A 13507-nucleotide genomic window follows, 5' to 3' on the forward strand; every position below is an offset into this window, starting at 1 on the left:
GGGGCCCGGCCGGCGGGGCGGGCTGCGGGCAGGACGGGACGGGGAGGGCGGGCGGCGAGGCGGCTTCGCTGCGGGGCTGGGCGGCGGCGGCGGGGCCCGGGCCCTGGCGCTGCCCGCGGCCGGGGTCTTCGGGGGGCGGCTGCCCAGGGGCCGGTGGCGGTACGAGCATCCCTGTCCCGGGGCCCTGCCCTCCAGCGGTTCGGCGCGACCTGACCCAGTCCCGCTTCTGCCAGGGGCTGCCGGCCCTCTCCCCGGCTTCCCAGAGCCTTGGGATGGCAGGGAGGTTTGGGAGCAATGAGCACATTTTCCGAGCGTGCGGCGCTTCTGGGAAGGCAGCCTGAAGCCCTCGGCAGCCCCCTGCCCTGCTGCCCCTGTTGGGGGCCCGGCACCCCGACACCGCTCCTTGGTGCGGGCACAGCCCGGGTGTGTGCCGCTGCCTGCACGCCTCGGTGCGGAGCGCGCCGGGCAGCTGGGGCCTTCTGCAGAACCCTCCACTGGACTTTCTTCCTCTTGTTGACCTGCTGGAGCAGCCTCCTGTTGTAAAACAAACGTGTAAGGGCTGTGCGTGCTGATGCTGGCCGCAGAATGAGCATGGCTGTAATAATGTCAAACTTCGGAAGAGGAAAGCAGGACTACTTCACTTGCACTGAGCGCTTTCATGGGAGCGTTTCTGGGTGAAAGTGCTCTGGTGTAACAAGTAACTCGTGAACTTCTTCGGAGTTCTTATCTCTTCTAATCAGTCACTTCGGTAAATGTTTGTAAGACCATTACTGTGGGGAAAAAGGCATGAGTGCATGTGGAGACCCTGACTTTAAAGTGTCTAGACTTGGTACCTGCTGAACTTACCGTGTTTTTTACTGCATCCTGGTAGGAAGGATGCTCTGAAAGCAAGCTCCTTTCTGCCTGCTGCTGCAAGGTGGGAGCCCTTTTCTCCGCTTTGGAGTCGCTGCATCCTTGTGCTGTGCCTAGCTCTGAGCTGCACGTAGTAATGTTTCCTCGCTGCTGTACCAGGCCCTCACTTCAGAGCTGCCGCTGCGCTGAGCCCTCTCAAGGGGCAAAGGTATTGAATTTATGGGAGGAGCGGCCGCAGGAGCACATCTCCAGGCCTGCCGGTTGCAGCCAACTGGTAGATAAAAAAGGCAGGGCAGCTGCAGAGTCAGGGGCTGCTGTGCTTTGAGGACTTGAAGCAGTCTAAGCACGAATCTGTTACTGCTGTAGACTCTTGCATTTCTCATCTGCTAGTTCTCAGGTTGTGGCCGTGCTTCTCTGTGTTTTATTTTCATTCTCTGTACTTGCAGTCTGCCTCTGTGCTGAGCTCTCTGTGAACCGTTACTGCTTTTCTGTATTTCCAGCCAGGGAGCTCCCTGCGTGCGAAGCTTGCTCAAGTGTAATTACGCTGCCATTAGCCTGAAGACTCTGAGGTCCTTTTGTAAGATAATCTCCTAACCATGGATAAGGAACAAGCTTGGTGAGGTAGCTGTCGGGAGCACGGTATATTTTAACTGAAGTTAATCAGGCCTTTCCTTTTGCTCATTTGGTTATAGGTACAGTTCCTCAGAAATGTTTAGTGATGGTGAGCAGTGACTGATAAGCAGCTAGTAATGACTCAGTCTGGTATTTCAAGATTTGTGTTGCTGGTTAAGTATAATCCAGTTTAAGCTCTTCTGTAGAAACCATAAAAAGAAGGATGTCCGCATTGTTTTGTGTAATTGTGTGTGTACACACAAGTATAGTAAAAACAACTTCATGAGCTAGGCCCTTGCTACATAACATAGCAATTTCTCTGGAGATCCATTACCGCCTGGTAATCTGTCCCCATCAGAAGTTCAGAAAGCTGGATAGGCTCAAAGGCCATGAGCACAAACCAGTCTTCCAAATGAAAGCTCATACAGGTTCCCTTCTGCTCCCTGGTTTGCCTTCACAATTCTCTGCAAACTTTAGCAAATAGTTAAAATAAATGCGCTTTTTTTTCCCACAATGCCCAGTTTGCAACTGTTACTTTCTACGTTCACATGTAAATATCTCTGGCTATGAAGCAAGGGCTCTCACTTGCAACTAGCTCTGTTAAGCAGCAGCTTGCTTCTGTCGGGTGCCTTTTTGTGGTGCGTGTGTACGTGCTGGCAAACAGGGTTTGAAGAGTTGTTTTACCTTTTCTAAGTACGTGGGACCATGCTGTGCTTGAATTAAAGCAGGGCTCTGACAGCGTAGTATACGTTAGTTGAGTCCAGCTGTATGCTGCTTGGCTTTCCACCTGCAGTTTGCGCCTGTTTTGCCGGGGATTAGCTGCGTCACTGCGGGAGCACCACCCCGGCTGGTGGGAGTTGGTTGGTGCCAGCAGGGCTGCGTGGTTCTGCCTCCAGAAGGTGGGTACCTGTGGCAGCGACCTGCCTGCCTGCGGGCCTGTTGCCTTTCCTGGGTGCGCTCAGAAGTTGGAGAGCACCGAGCAGTCGGTAGGTGATTGGGACTGGGGAAGGAGGTGAACATGAAATAAAAACTAGAATAGAGGCTGAAAAAAAAAAATCATAAGCAGATCAGACAAAAGTGGGAAGATCTCCTGTTAAATAAGGAAGACCTCATGTACCTCAACTGCTTCATGGGTGTTCATGGGCCTGGACTGGAACTACTTGATGACAAGCGGTGTGCACACGTGTGTGTTTTGGAGGCTGTTCTCAGCAACAGCCCTCTGCTGTGGGGCTGCGCCGCAGCCATGCCGCAGCTCTTGCTAACGTAGCTGCACTGGTACTCTTGCTTCCAAAAAGCACTGCTTTAGAAAACATTTTTGTATTACATAATGAAGAAACACTTTGCAATCAAAACTCTTTTACAGTACCAGAGCATTGATTTAGTTTATTGGTTTTGGCAGTGCAGAAGGAGAAGCGCTTTGTATCCCTAAGTAGCCGTGTTTGAGCTAGGTTCCCAAGTGACTGTAACTCTGTCGGGGGGGTTTCCAAATGCCAGATGAGCCAACCTCGAGTTATAAATTGAAATGCTGATGGATGCTGAGTTGCTGTTTCTCTGCTGGCTGGGTACTGAGTCTTGGAGTGTGACTCCTCTGCTTAGCAAAGTGTTTCTCAAACCAAGTGCTAGTTCTGACTTCAAAATTATACTGAGTGCGTGCCCCTCCTTCTTGGATGGGATTTGCATGTGCTATCGGGTTTCTGTCTTCAACCCAGTGTACAAAGCTAGGCTGCTTCCTTGACACACCTAGGTAATTACCTAATTTGTAGCTGTTTTTGAGCAGGTACCTGTTTGTATATGCAGGTCTGTGCCCCATCTTGTAATAAGCAAACCACAGTTTATTAAACCTCTCTTCCTCCAGTGTCTGACTTGGGGGAGAGGGAGGGAAGGAACTGTGGGTATGGGTTGGTGTTAGGATCGAGCTGAATTGGTGGGCTGTCTAACCAAACCTCTATCAAATATGAGGTGATTGAAGAATATGCAAAAAGAAGGGCGAATGCCCCTCCAAAAACTGTCTGTAATGAGAGCAGGTCTGGTGGCAGCAGCCGGCTGACAGTAGTTGTAAGTTAGTATTGTCTGTGTGTGGTGGATCTTATGGCTGGTGTTAATCCTCACTCGTGTGGGGAGCAAGAATGACTATTTTGAACTATTTAAGCTGGAAGACTATGTTGGCAAACAACAACGTATGAGAATTGTTCGGCATAAAAGTAGTCAGTAACCAGGCTGGAGAATAGGCTTCTCACTCCTGGCGTGGCTGGGCTTTGAAGTGATATTTCAGTAGGACTGGAGGGGATTTAAATACCTTCCTGGTAAAACTTGTAATAACGTTGTGATGTTTATGTGATGAGGAAGCCCAAAATACGGATGGCCTCAGTGTTTCTTAACGTTCCTGTTAATCGTGAGCTACTGTGCTTGGAATTGTCATCAGCAAGTATGTATTACCTCCTTGTCAGAAGTCTGCCGCCTTTTCGGGCAAGAATATCACTATCTGAAATCCCAAGAAAAATATTTCAGTTGGACATCCTCCACGCCTTGTTACCTGCAAGAGGCTTTTGTTTTCTTTTTTTGGGTGGTGGCAACACAGGAGAAAAAGTGGTTAGGCCTAAAAATGTAAATACAGGAGAGAGGAGTCAATGTTTATTCCTTGTAGGATAGTGCGTAAAGCAGTTGGGATGTCATCTGCCTGGTGGAAGGTCCTGGTCACCTGAGTACAAAAGGCAAATCAAGAAGCTTGAAGCAGTGGGGACCAAGAGAAGGATGAGGGTAGTATGACTATTTTTGCCTTGTTTTTCCTTTATTTTTGTGCGTGACACGCCATGCAGCTACTTTGGGCACGGTAGCCGTGCTGGATGCCTGTACTTGCGCGTGGGAAGGCCGCTCCCCATATGGTGAGCTGCTGCGTTGCTTCCGCTCAGGAGTGGAAGCTGGCCTGGGGGGGGTTGGACTTCTGAGTTTTGGGTGTGGGAACTTACAAATTTGTGGTGTGGTCTGTGGCTTACAGGGGCTGGTAACCCTGCGAGGTGTCCTGGTACATTATGGGTTATGTTTCTGTGCTTGGTTGGTGAGGTAGTTCTGGGGTAATTACTTTAATTGAAGTGCCATGACTTGTGTTTAGGAACTTGGAGTCTGCATGAGAGGCTTTAGGAGAAGATCTGGAGGATGAGAGTCTGGTGCACTCATCTTCAGTAATGTCTCAGTGACAGCTGCATTTTGGATCCACTGGAAGCTTATCTTGGTGTGTGGCTTTGTTTATAGCTGTGGCTTGCAGGAATTAGCCCAGAAGTCACGAGGACATGTGTCAGAGCCCATGCAGCCAGTGAGGTAGATAACAAGCTCTGGTCGCCTTTTGGAGCGTGCTGCTTTGTTCTGCTTGTGTCATTAGGTAGGCAACAGAGCATAGGGCAGCCCGGGAGGTGGGACCCAGATAACCTGGGGAGAGGTGCACCTGCTGGCTGTGGGGAGTGCTGCGGGGCAGGCTTCCTCAGTGCTGGTTGATTTAAGCTTTAATTACTTGCTTCTAGGATGCTTACTGCAGTTAGCGTGGTCTGACTTGCTGTGTAACGTGCTAACTGCTGGGTCTCTTAAAAACCAACCGAGCAGCCACATGAGAGGTGGTAATCGATCTTATCACGGGAGTGTTGATGTGATACGGTCACATCCTCGTGTTGTGTTCTTTGGCCATTCCTCCATCGATGCAAGCTGTCAGCATCACACTCTGAGTAGAACTGCTTTAAACTCTTACACTACCCATAGTAAGAGTCCTAATTATGGCTTGACTGGCTTGTTGCAGCTCTGCACACCATCACAGTGGCTACCTTTTAAGTAGTCCTGCAAGGAGGATCAAAAGTAGCCTTAGAGGGAGCTGAGCTTCCTCTGCTGGGAGTGCAAGATCCCCAACTCAGCCTGGAGCTCTCCGTGGTCTGGGGCTCTCATCTGGAATCCACCTGAGAAGCTTTTGGAAAAAATGAAAAACATCAGACAATGCTACTGTGCAAATGGCAAGTTATGCAAACCGTAGTGGTGATGATTATAAGTTTTTCTATTTTTGAGTCCTCCATTGAGTGACTCACTTTATTAGATGTGTTCATTTAAAACGGAATGTGAAGCATCCAGATTCCATGGTAATGGCCTCATAAAGCACTCAGATATACAACATAACAGATTGGATTTCTTCTCTTAATTTAACAGGTTTTGCGTCTCATACACCATGTCTGATGGCAGCATACAGGGCGTCGCACTCATTGCAAAGCTTTACAGTTTGTATCCATCTGTCTCTGCATTTTTGCTAAAGGAGTCGTCTTTCTTTGATCTCCAACTTGCGGCACTGCGTCTGAATCTTCCCTCGCTGCCTTTGCTCCCTCCTCCCCCATTCCTCTCATTCTTCCACCAACTTTCCCCGTGCCCTCCTTAGGTCTAGCCCAACACCTTGATAATTAGAAGGTACCTGAGCACAGAAATACCGGCTACCCTGAGAGGGGGTGGGAGACCTGGTAGGTGTGTGTGCGTGCTGGCAGGCTGCGTAGCGTTACACAACCCAAAATAAGATCCCAGCCAAGAGGCAGGCTGTCTGGTAACCGCCTGGGCTGGGCCTTGCGGGAAATGAAGGCAAGTTCCTCCTAGGACTCCTGTCAGCCTGCTGAGAGCTGCAGGAAGGCAGATACTTGTCATATGGGGCGCCCTGTACAGAAGCTTCTGCTGAAGACGGGTGTTGAAATAATTTTTTAAAAAACAGGATGTAAGTTGCACTCTGTATGGTTTTGGTTTCTTTTTCAGATGTGGGGCTGGAAGCAAAGCAGGAGAGCTCTGCTCTGGGGAGCATGTAAATGGGGGAGTGCAGGGGCTCAACCCGGGGGCTCGCTGGCAGCAGCTCTGGGGCGGGTGCTTCCTTCAGCAGTGACTGCAGTTTGGGGAAAAACCATGCCTCTCGATCATGGTGAGTGTGCCCTCAATTACTCGTTGAGAAAATTGGTGAGGAGGGAGTAGTTCTTACTGTAAAATAGTTGGTATTGACTTCTTGGAAACAAAGTCTGAATCTGTCCTGATGAACCTTTTCTGTGCTTCCCACTTCATGTGGACTAGCTCGCTCTCTTTAAACTTCGGCAGGTAGCACCAAGCTGCCATCAGGGACCTTGCTATAGCTACAAGTCTGAGCTGATGTCACCTGGTGTCACCGTGCATCTGCCGGTGCTCGGCTGGCTCCCCGAGCAGGGTTCCCGTGGATCGTTTGCTTCTGGACAGATCACGCCATGTGCTGCACCCGCTGCTCGTGGCGTGCCCCTGGCCGTCCCTGTGACGGCAGAGGGCTCCTTGCTCCTGCCTGAGCCTGTTCCGCAGCCTGTCAAGGACTTCAGCCGGCCCTCGAGCAGAGGGCATGGGTCTAAAGGTGCTGTTTATCAAAACCTGTATCGAAACAAAGGATAAGGCTTGCCTGACCTGGTGATTACAGTGTCAGGCTGTGCTTACAGCATTAAAACACTGCATGCTGTTTGAGCTATTTAACGATTACTCAGAATACTTGTGCTATAGAAAGGTGACTTATTTCTGACCGCACTGCTTCTTGTGCTGTGCTGTACAATTTACATTGCTAAAAAATTTGAAGCTTTGATCCCAAGTTACTGATACCAGCTTGGAAGAGAGTTGAGTTTTATTACCAGTTGTGACAGGTGAGTCTTTAAGTTTAGGCTCCTGCCTGTGTCCTTAGCACTCACATACGATCTTGTCATAGCCATGTGCACTGCATTCTTTCCCATTTCCTCTTCTGCTCTCTGGTTTATCCTGTTCTGTGCTCGCAGTAGTCCTTAGCATCAGTTCTGGGACATAACTTGAACTCCCAGGTAGGTGCTTAGGGAGCCTGTAATTTCCCTCTGGCTGCGTTGAGGCAGGGTTGGTGCCTGGGCAGAGCCCCAGCCGCCCGGAGCAGAGCCGGCTGCGTGCCACCCGTGGCACAGCTCCTTCCGAGATGGAGCCGGGTGCTTGGGCTGGGGGCGCAGCACGCTGCTGCAGGGCCCTGCTCACAGGAGGGGCAAAACCACCACAGAGATAAAAAGTCATCTGTGGCTGTTTGTCCTGGGCTCTGCTTGCCTGGAGGTGAAGCAGCCTAACCCAGATACGTCTGCTCAGACATGGGCTAATGGGCTCCTGGGCTGAAACTGAGACGTTTTGGGTGCGGAGGTGCTGCCTGCAGGTTTGGGTGCCTGTCCAGCTTTGTGTTGGAGTGGCTTACGTTAAGCTGTGCTTCCCTTTCTGTCCCTGAAGAAGCTGTTTGTACCAGCAAGGTGCGGCTGGCTGTTCGATTCTGTCCTCTGGAGCTGTTTGCGGCCTGCCCGAGGGCTGGGCCCGGCCACCCAGCGGGTGAGGGTCGGCCCCGTGCCGATGGAGGCCCCAACCCCGGCCGTAGCGAGGGCACCACACTGCCGGGCTCCTCCTGGTGTCACCGAGTAACGGAATCACAGCAGAACTGCCCTAGTGGCACATCGCACGTCGTCTTGGCATGGTCAGGTGCGGTCCCCGCAGTGGGATGGCGTTGGGTACCAGCGCAGAAGCGGTGAGGCAGTCCCGAGGCACGTGCGCCTTCGCGCCCCGCTGTGCCGGCGTGGGCCGCCTCCTGGCGCTGCCTCGGCGGCTGGGAGGCGGCTGTGCGAGCGAGGAGGCTCACTGCAGCCCTCCAAATCCTGACGTGTGTGCTGACAGCACGCTGCTCGGCTGTGGGAGGCAGCGGGCAGCTGGATCCCACCGTGCGTACCGCTGTGTGGGCAGCCACGCTTCCCCTGTAGGGACGGGAAGCTCAGACGGCAGAGGTGGCGGCCGTCCGGGCAGGTCCTCCTGCAGTGCTTTTGCCTCAGTTTGAGTAGCCACCTTACTGCTGTGACTTGCAGCCTGGTGTATATGTACACTGTATAGATACACTCAAACCTTCCCGTTTCTTGCTTTTTCCCCGCCATCATTACCAGCACCTACCGTACGGCCTCGTGCAAGGAGGCCAACTCTGCAGCCCGTGGAAGTGGTCAGGCAGTGAATTTTGGCTCCTCGCGTCTGACTTCTTGTGGCCAAGCATCAGCGGTCTCGGGTGGCAGTGGGGCTCTGCACGTGCTGTGCAACCTGCACTGGGCTCTGCAGGGTGAAAAGCTTCACCGGTACAAATTTGGAGGTGGAAAAGGTTAGTATGCCAAAAGACTAGAATGGTGTCTATTATACCATAAAGATCCCACATTTCTCTCCCAAAATGTTGGGAAACCAGTTTCAAATTGAACTTCCATTTGCTTCTGGCAATCTCTTAAAGAACAGTCAGGCTTCGGAAGTTCCTTATGCGTATAGAGGAGAACTTACTGCATGTAATGGCAGTGGGCTGGCCGGCTTCTGAGCAGATGTTTTCGTATAGGGAATGGTTAAATAAAAGCTATGAGCTTGTCAGTGAGCTATTGCGTTAGAGCTGATGACAGATGCTTTTTGAGTCGAAGCTGGCCTTGTGGGTGGCTTCTTGTGGCTGTTGTGGGGGATTGTTTTAACTAATTCTTTTATCTGGGGGAAGTAGTGTTTAATCAATGGGTGAGAATGCAGTGGTTCACCTCTGCTAGGTGCGTACCTGGCCTGCACGAGGAAGTCCTGGAAAAGAGCAGGGCGGTGAATGGGAGGCAGCAGTTGGTCACCTGGGCTTTGTTACCTTGCCCTGGGCCCTGCCACTCCGCAGGCCGGTGCCAGCCCTGTCGGTGGAGGCTGCTCGCTGCTGGGAGCGTGCGGGCTGCCCTTGCCACCGCGTATCAGCCGCAGAGCCAGCGCTCGCAGTTAGTTTGATCATTGTTAGCTCAGCTGGGACAAGTAGGGATTTGTGCTTCAGCGATCACCCTTTGCTGCTGAACTTGGTTACAAAAAGCAGCGTATGGACGTGCTGCCATTTGTTTTCTTGAAAGCCGGCATCTTTTCAGACATGTAAGCTGGCTCGTTGGAAGATGCTAATTTGTTCTTTTAAAACTCTCTTGGATCGTAGAGCATATTGTGTTCCCAGAGCAGGCATTTGTAGGCTAGGGTCTCGTAGTCCTATCTGAAGTGATTCTCTGCCGCTGCGTAAGGTGTGTGAAACTGCTTCGCGCCTGCCACCAGTTTGCATCGTGAAGGCTGAGTTGTTCTTCTAGCGGCGTGAAGAAACCGTATGGTGGAAACGTGTAGTACACAGAGTGCTTGGATGCCGTGTATGTGTTCACCACCGCCATATGCTTTGTGCAGCCATAGGCAGCATGTGAGCTGATGTTGATTGTCCTGTGTGTTGTTTTTCTTAGTTTGCAGGAGGTTGAAAGTGTGCTGCTGGCACGCTTTAATTCCTGTGAGGTGCGTACTGTGCTATGGCTTCAGGAGTAGCCACCGGGGTTTCCAGATATGTAGGGGGGACGCTGTGTCAGCGACAGACGGAAGGCGGTAGGGGTCTGGTTTCTGTCAGTTCTGGCACTCTGTTACCACTAGGTAGTGGAGGGGAGGTGTGGGGCGGCCTGCCGGTGTTGCAGCTGGCACAGGTCACCGCCTTCTGGAGCGCTGCGCTGGGGGTAGCGGGCTGCTCCCTGCCGTCGGTCGCTGCTCGCCCCGTTCCTACAGAGCTGCTGCAGCTTCTGAGGCTGCGGTGAGTTTGCTCTGAGATGTTGCAGGGGGATTGTGTTGCCTTTCCCTTTGACTCCTCCAGGTCATGATATATAAAGGAAAGATCAAACGTGTACTTCTAAAAACTGAAGTATGAACTGAATGGACTGTGTGATACTCTATGTAGAGCCTGAGAAAGGCTGTCTTTGTCTTGGGAACCTCTAAGAACATACATGCTCCTCTTTCAAAAGCCTTCTGGAAGGCACAGGTCTTTGCTTGCTGTACAATAACAGTACATACAACACAAACACGGCATCCATACCTAAAATATTTGCCTACAATAACTGCTTGTGCGCTTGTTTTCCCCCATGGATGTGCTGCAAGCATAGTGCACAGATAACAAAGTTAAGATTGATACTGTCTTAAAATGAAGTTCTTATTTGACTTGTGTTTTTAAACGTTTGCTGTAACCTTTTTAAGAAAGAGTAATGATTATGCAGACCGAAAGAAGAAATAGGGCCCAGAGCCACCCCTACCGCTCTGCAAAGCTGCTGTGTGCGGGGCTGTACGCATCGCCTGCCTGTGCTCAAAGCCTGCACCGTGCTGGGTCTCCTGTGTAGAGGCTGCTGTGTGAATCTGGGGCACAAAGATGGCCTCGTAACCGAAGGACTTGGAGCGCTGACTGAAGCTGCTCGAATCTGTCCCATGTTGTTTCTATGGGATGCGAGCTGCCTTGCTCCTGGGAAGATGGGGTAGGTTGTGCCTACTTAAGATTCAGGTCAGTTCCATGCAAATTTTTCATTCAGCATCCAAACACTGGCCCTTTCAGGAATTTGCCTGACCTACATAGGCCCAGCTTTAATACCTCTGTAGCTAGATGATAAAGTTCTGCACTTGTTTTAAGCCACTTAGTCTTGTCCAGTCTCTGCTGCTGCTTGCCGAGGGACCTGTTTCCTGACTAGCATTCTGCACCGTTCTGGGTAGGACAAGCTTTGGTGTACTGCGAACAGCAGGCTTGTAATTCCTGGTGGGAATCCAGGGTACAGTGCTGTTGGGCAAATTAGATTGTAGAAGTAGTTCTGATGGGATGGAGGGTAGCTGAGGGTGATCTTGTCAAGCAGAACAGCTGTTCTGTTGTGATGAGGATTTGGTGGCCACCTGGATGATGACAGGGCGCTCTCGTTCTGGCTCTGCCATGGTATTGTAAGTACTCAGTTATGTGGCAAGTGCTCACGGTACAAAATGTGTATGTACGTACGCATCTACCTGTGTGTCTAAATACTCTTCTGTCAGTCAGCTTCAATAGCAAATACCAGAGTGTTCTGGCTTGCCTCTCTCTACATTTTGTTTAGAAATCATTAGTATTGCAGTGAAAATCGTTAATTAATCTATTGCTACTCTAAATTTCAACTCGTCAAAACATTGTCATTAGCTTCTACAAGTGGTCTATTCTGTGTAGCCTAGATTCTAACGTGGCAAAGCTGCCTATTAATTTTTATCTTCTTTTCTTACAGTAAAAAATGGCATTTCAGAAGGCAGTGAAAGGAACTGTTCTCATTGGAGGAGGTGCCATAGCAACAGTTTTTGGCCTCTCTCAATTTTCTCAGTATAGAAACAAACACGTAAGTATTAATTATGACTTCTGATAAAATATGAAACTTAAAATCTGTTTGAGCGTATGTTAGCCTTAAACGAATACTTTCCTTTGGAAAGGAATGCCAAGAGCCTCTCAGCTTGATTTGCTGGGTGCTATCTGGAGGATGGCATTAAATGATGTTTCGCTATTGTAGGTCTTTAACTGGTGGGGAAGTATGATTCTTGTAAATTGCTTCTCATGTTTAAAAAGTGTTCTTTGGGTACTACTAGGGGTTTCACTTAGCTGCAGGAGTGAAAAGCACTGATTGAATTATAAGGTGTAAATAGTTGGAAGGTATTGTCAAACGGAGCACCAGGAAAAACCTCTGAAAAATCTCAGCCGTAAAGCAGTGATTGTGGCAGCTCTCGGCCAGGTCAGACAACTGAAAACTGTTTCAGGATGGGCTCTGTGCCAAAGGAGTCAGATGCAAGGCTCCCGTTTCTCATGGTGACTGGTGTCTGCCTGGGTGGGCACAACCTAGATGCTGGTATGTTCATGACACAGTTCAGCGCTGTATTTCAGGTAATTAAGGCATGCTGACAAGATAAAAATTCCAAGAGCTGTAAAGGCTGATGTTGAAAACATACTGTTAAAGTAAAATAGTGGTAGCAGAAAGATGCAGTAGGTTTCAATCCAGCTTGTGGATTGGTTCTTTCTGTAGTAGAAAATAGATTCACTGTCATAACTACTTCTTCCAGCCAAATTGGAGCAGCTATGCTTTTTTCTCTGCTTCTCTATGCAGAAGCCAAGGAAGAAATCAGTAAAAGGAATCAGTAAAAGCAAAGTTGTGGATTGTTTTAAGCAGAGCTGGTGTTGATCAACGACTATCTTTAAGCAAATGAATCTCTTATTTTTAACGCAGTTGTGCTGTGCTTTAGAGTTATTTCATAACTTTTTTTTTCCAGAGTCAGTAGACACATATAAAGAGACATCTTATCTGCTGTTAAGTGTAAGCTTTGAGGCTGGTACCTCACCTGGGTGAGCAGGTGCACATTCTGCATGGAGCTTTCTGCTTCTCACCGTAGAAATGTCACTGGTCAGCGCTTTATCAATGGCAGGCTGTTACTCTGAGCTGCCTAGCTGCCACATGTGTACCATAGGTCCCTGTTCAAAATGGGGAAGCTGACAGCCAGGAATAAAATTAATTGTAGTGGTCTAATTCAGGGGAAAGCAGCGAGTGACGGTAGTGATGGTAGGCAGTCTGCACTTAGCTCGGTGAAGGTGTGCATTACTGGTCCGAATAAATGATAATCCGAAACTTCTGGCTGTTTCTGTGTGGAGGAGGAATAGCAGCTGAGATAATGGTAAAGCAAATGAGATGAGTCATTCCTGGGGAACCTAGCTGGAAAGTGGATAAGCCAGGATCCTTATAGCTTCAGATACTGTTGCAGAAAATAAATCCTAGCTTTATAAGTGAGCTTCCCATTGGACTGCCTGTCTTGCGCCTAGCTGCTAATACCGTTTCTGACTCTCTCTGGAGTTTTTATCACAGGATTTTATAGTCTGGCTTCATTACTGTCAGAAACTGCAGCTTCAAATCTTAGGACTGTTAAATAAGCAAAGTTGGAAGGCAAGACTGATCTGGATAGCTAATTTGTCATGTATGCAATGTTACAGAATTCAGAACTTCCAGTTTTGTTGTTATTGGATGATTGTTACAAATCTTTAAAGGCAGTTTAAAAAACAAACCTTTACAGAAGGTGATCATGGTGTCAGAATGAAATATCTGCTTGTTCCTTGGTTTCTGAACCTATTGTGTAGTATCTGTCTACAGAGGATCTGAAAAATTTCCAGCATATGTGTAAGCAAATGGATCTGTCAAGTGAACAGCATGTTGTTTTCATGTTG

At 49.5% G+C, this 13507-nt stretch overlaps 1 protein-coding gene across 7 annotated transcripts in view; it reads left to right on the top strand.

Moving 5' to 3' along the window:
• Positions 1–1116: 1116 nt before the first annotated feature.
• The window catches only part of GPD2 (glycerol-3-phosphate dehydrogenase 2), a 55791-nt gene continuing 43400 nt past the window's right edge, over positions 1117–13507 (top strand). For 4 of the 7 annotated variants that reach the window (XR_004752224.1, XM_035331150.1, XM_035331154.1 and 1 more), the window contains exons 1-3: positions 1117–1249; positions 2193–2363; positions 11538–11645. Coding sequence is in view for 6 of the 7 variants with exons in the window: in XM_035331150.1 (XP_035187041.1) it covers positions 11544–11645 (102 nt within the window). In the remaining variant the exon portion in view is untranslated. Of the gene's footprint in view, positions 1250–2192; positions 2364–6063; positions 6194–10982; positions 11004–11537; positions 11646–13507 lie in introns of those variants that run through there. The other 3 variants (XM_035331152.1, XM_035331151.1, XM_035331153.1) reach the window with 3 other exon arrangements.

The sequence above is a fragment of the Oxyura jamaicensis genome, chromosome 7 (assembly GCF_011077185.1).
Source record: "Oxyura jamaicensis isolate SHBP4307 breed ruddy duck chromosome 7, BPBGC_Ojam_1.0, whole genome shotgun sequence".
NCBI lineage: Eukaryota > Metazoa > Chordata > Aves > Anseriformes > Anatidae > Oxyura > Oxyura jamaicensis.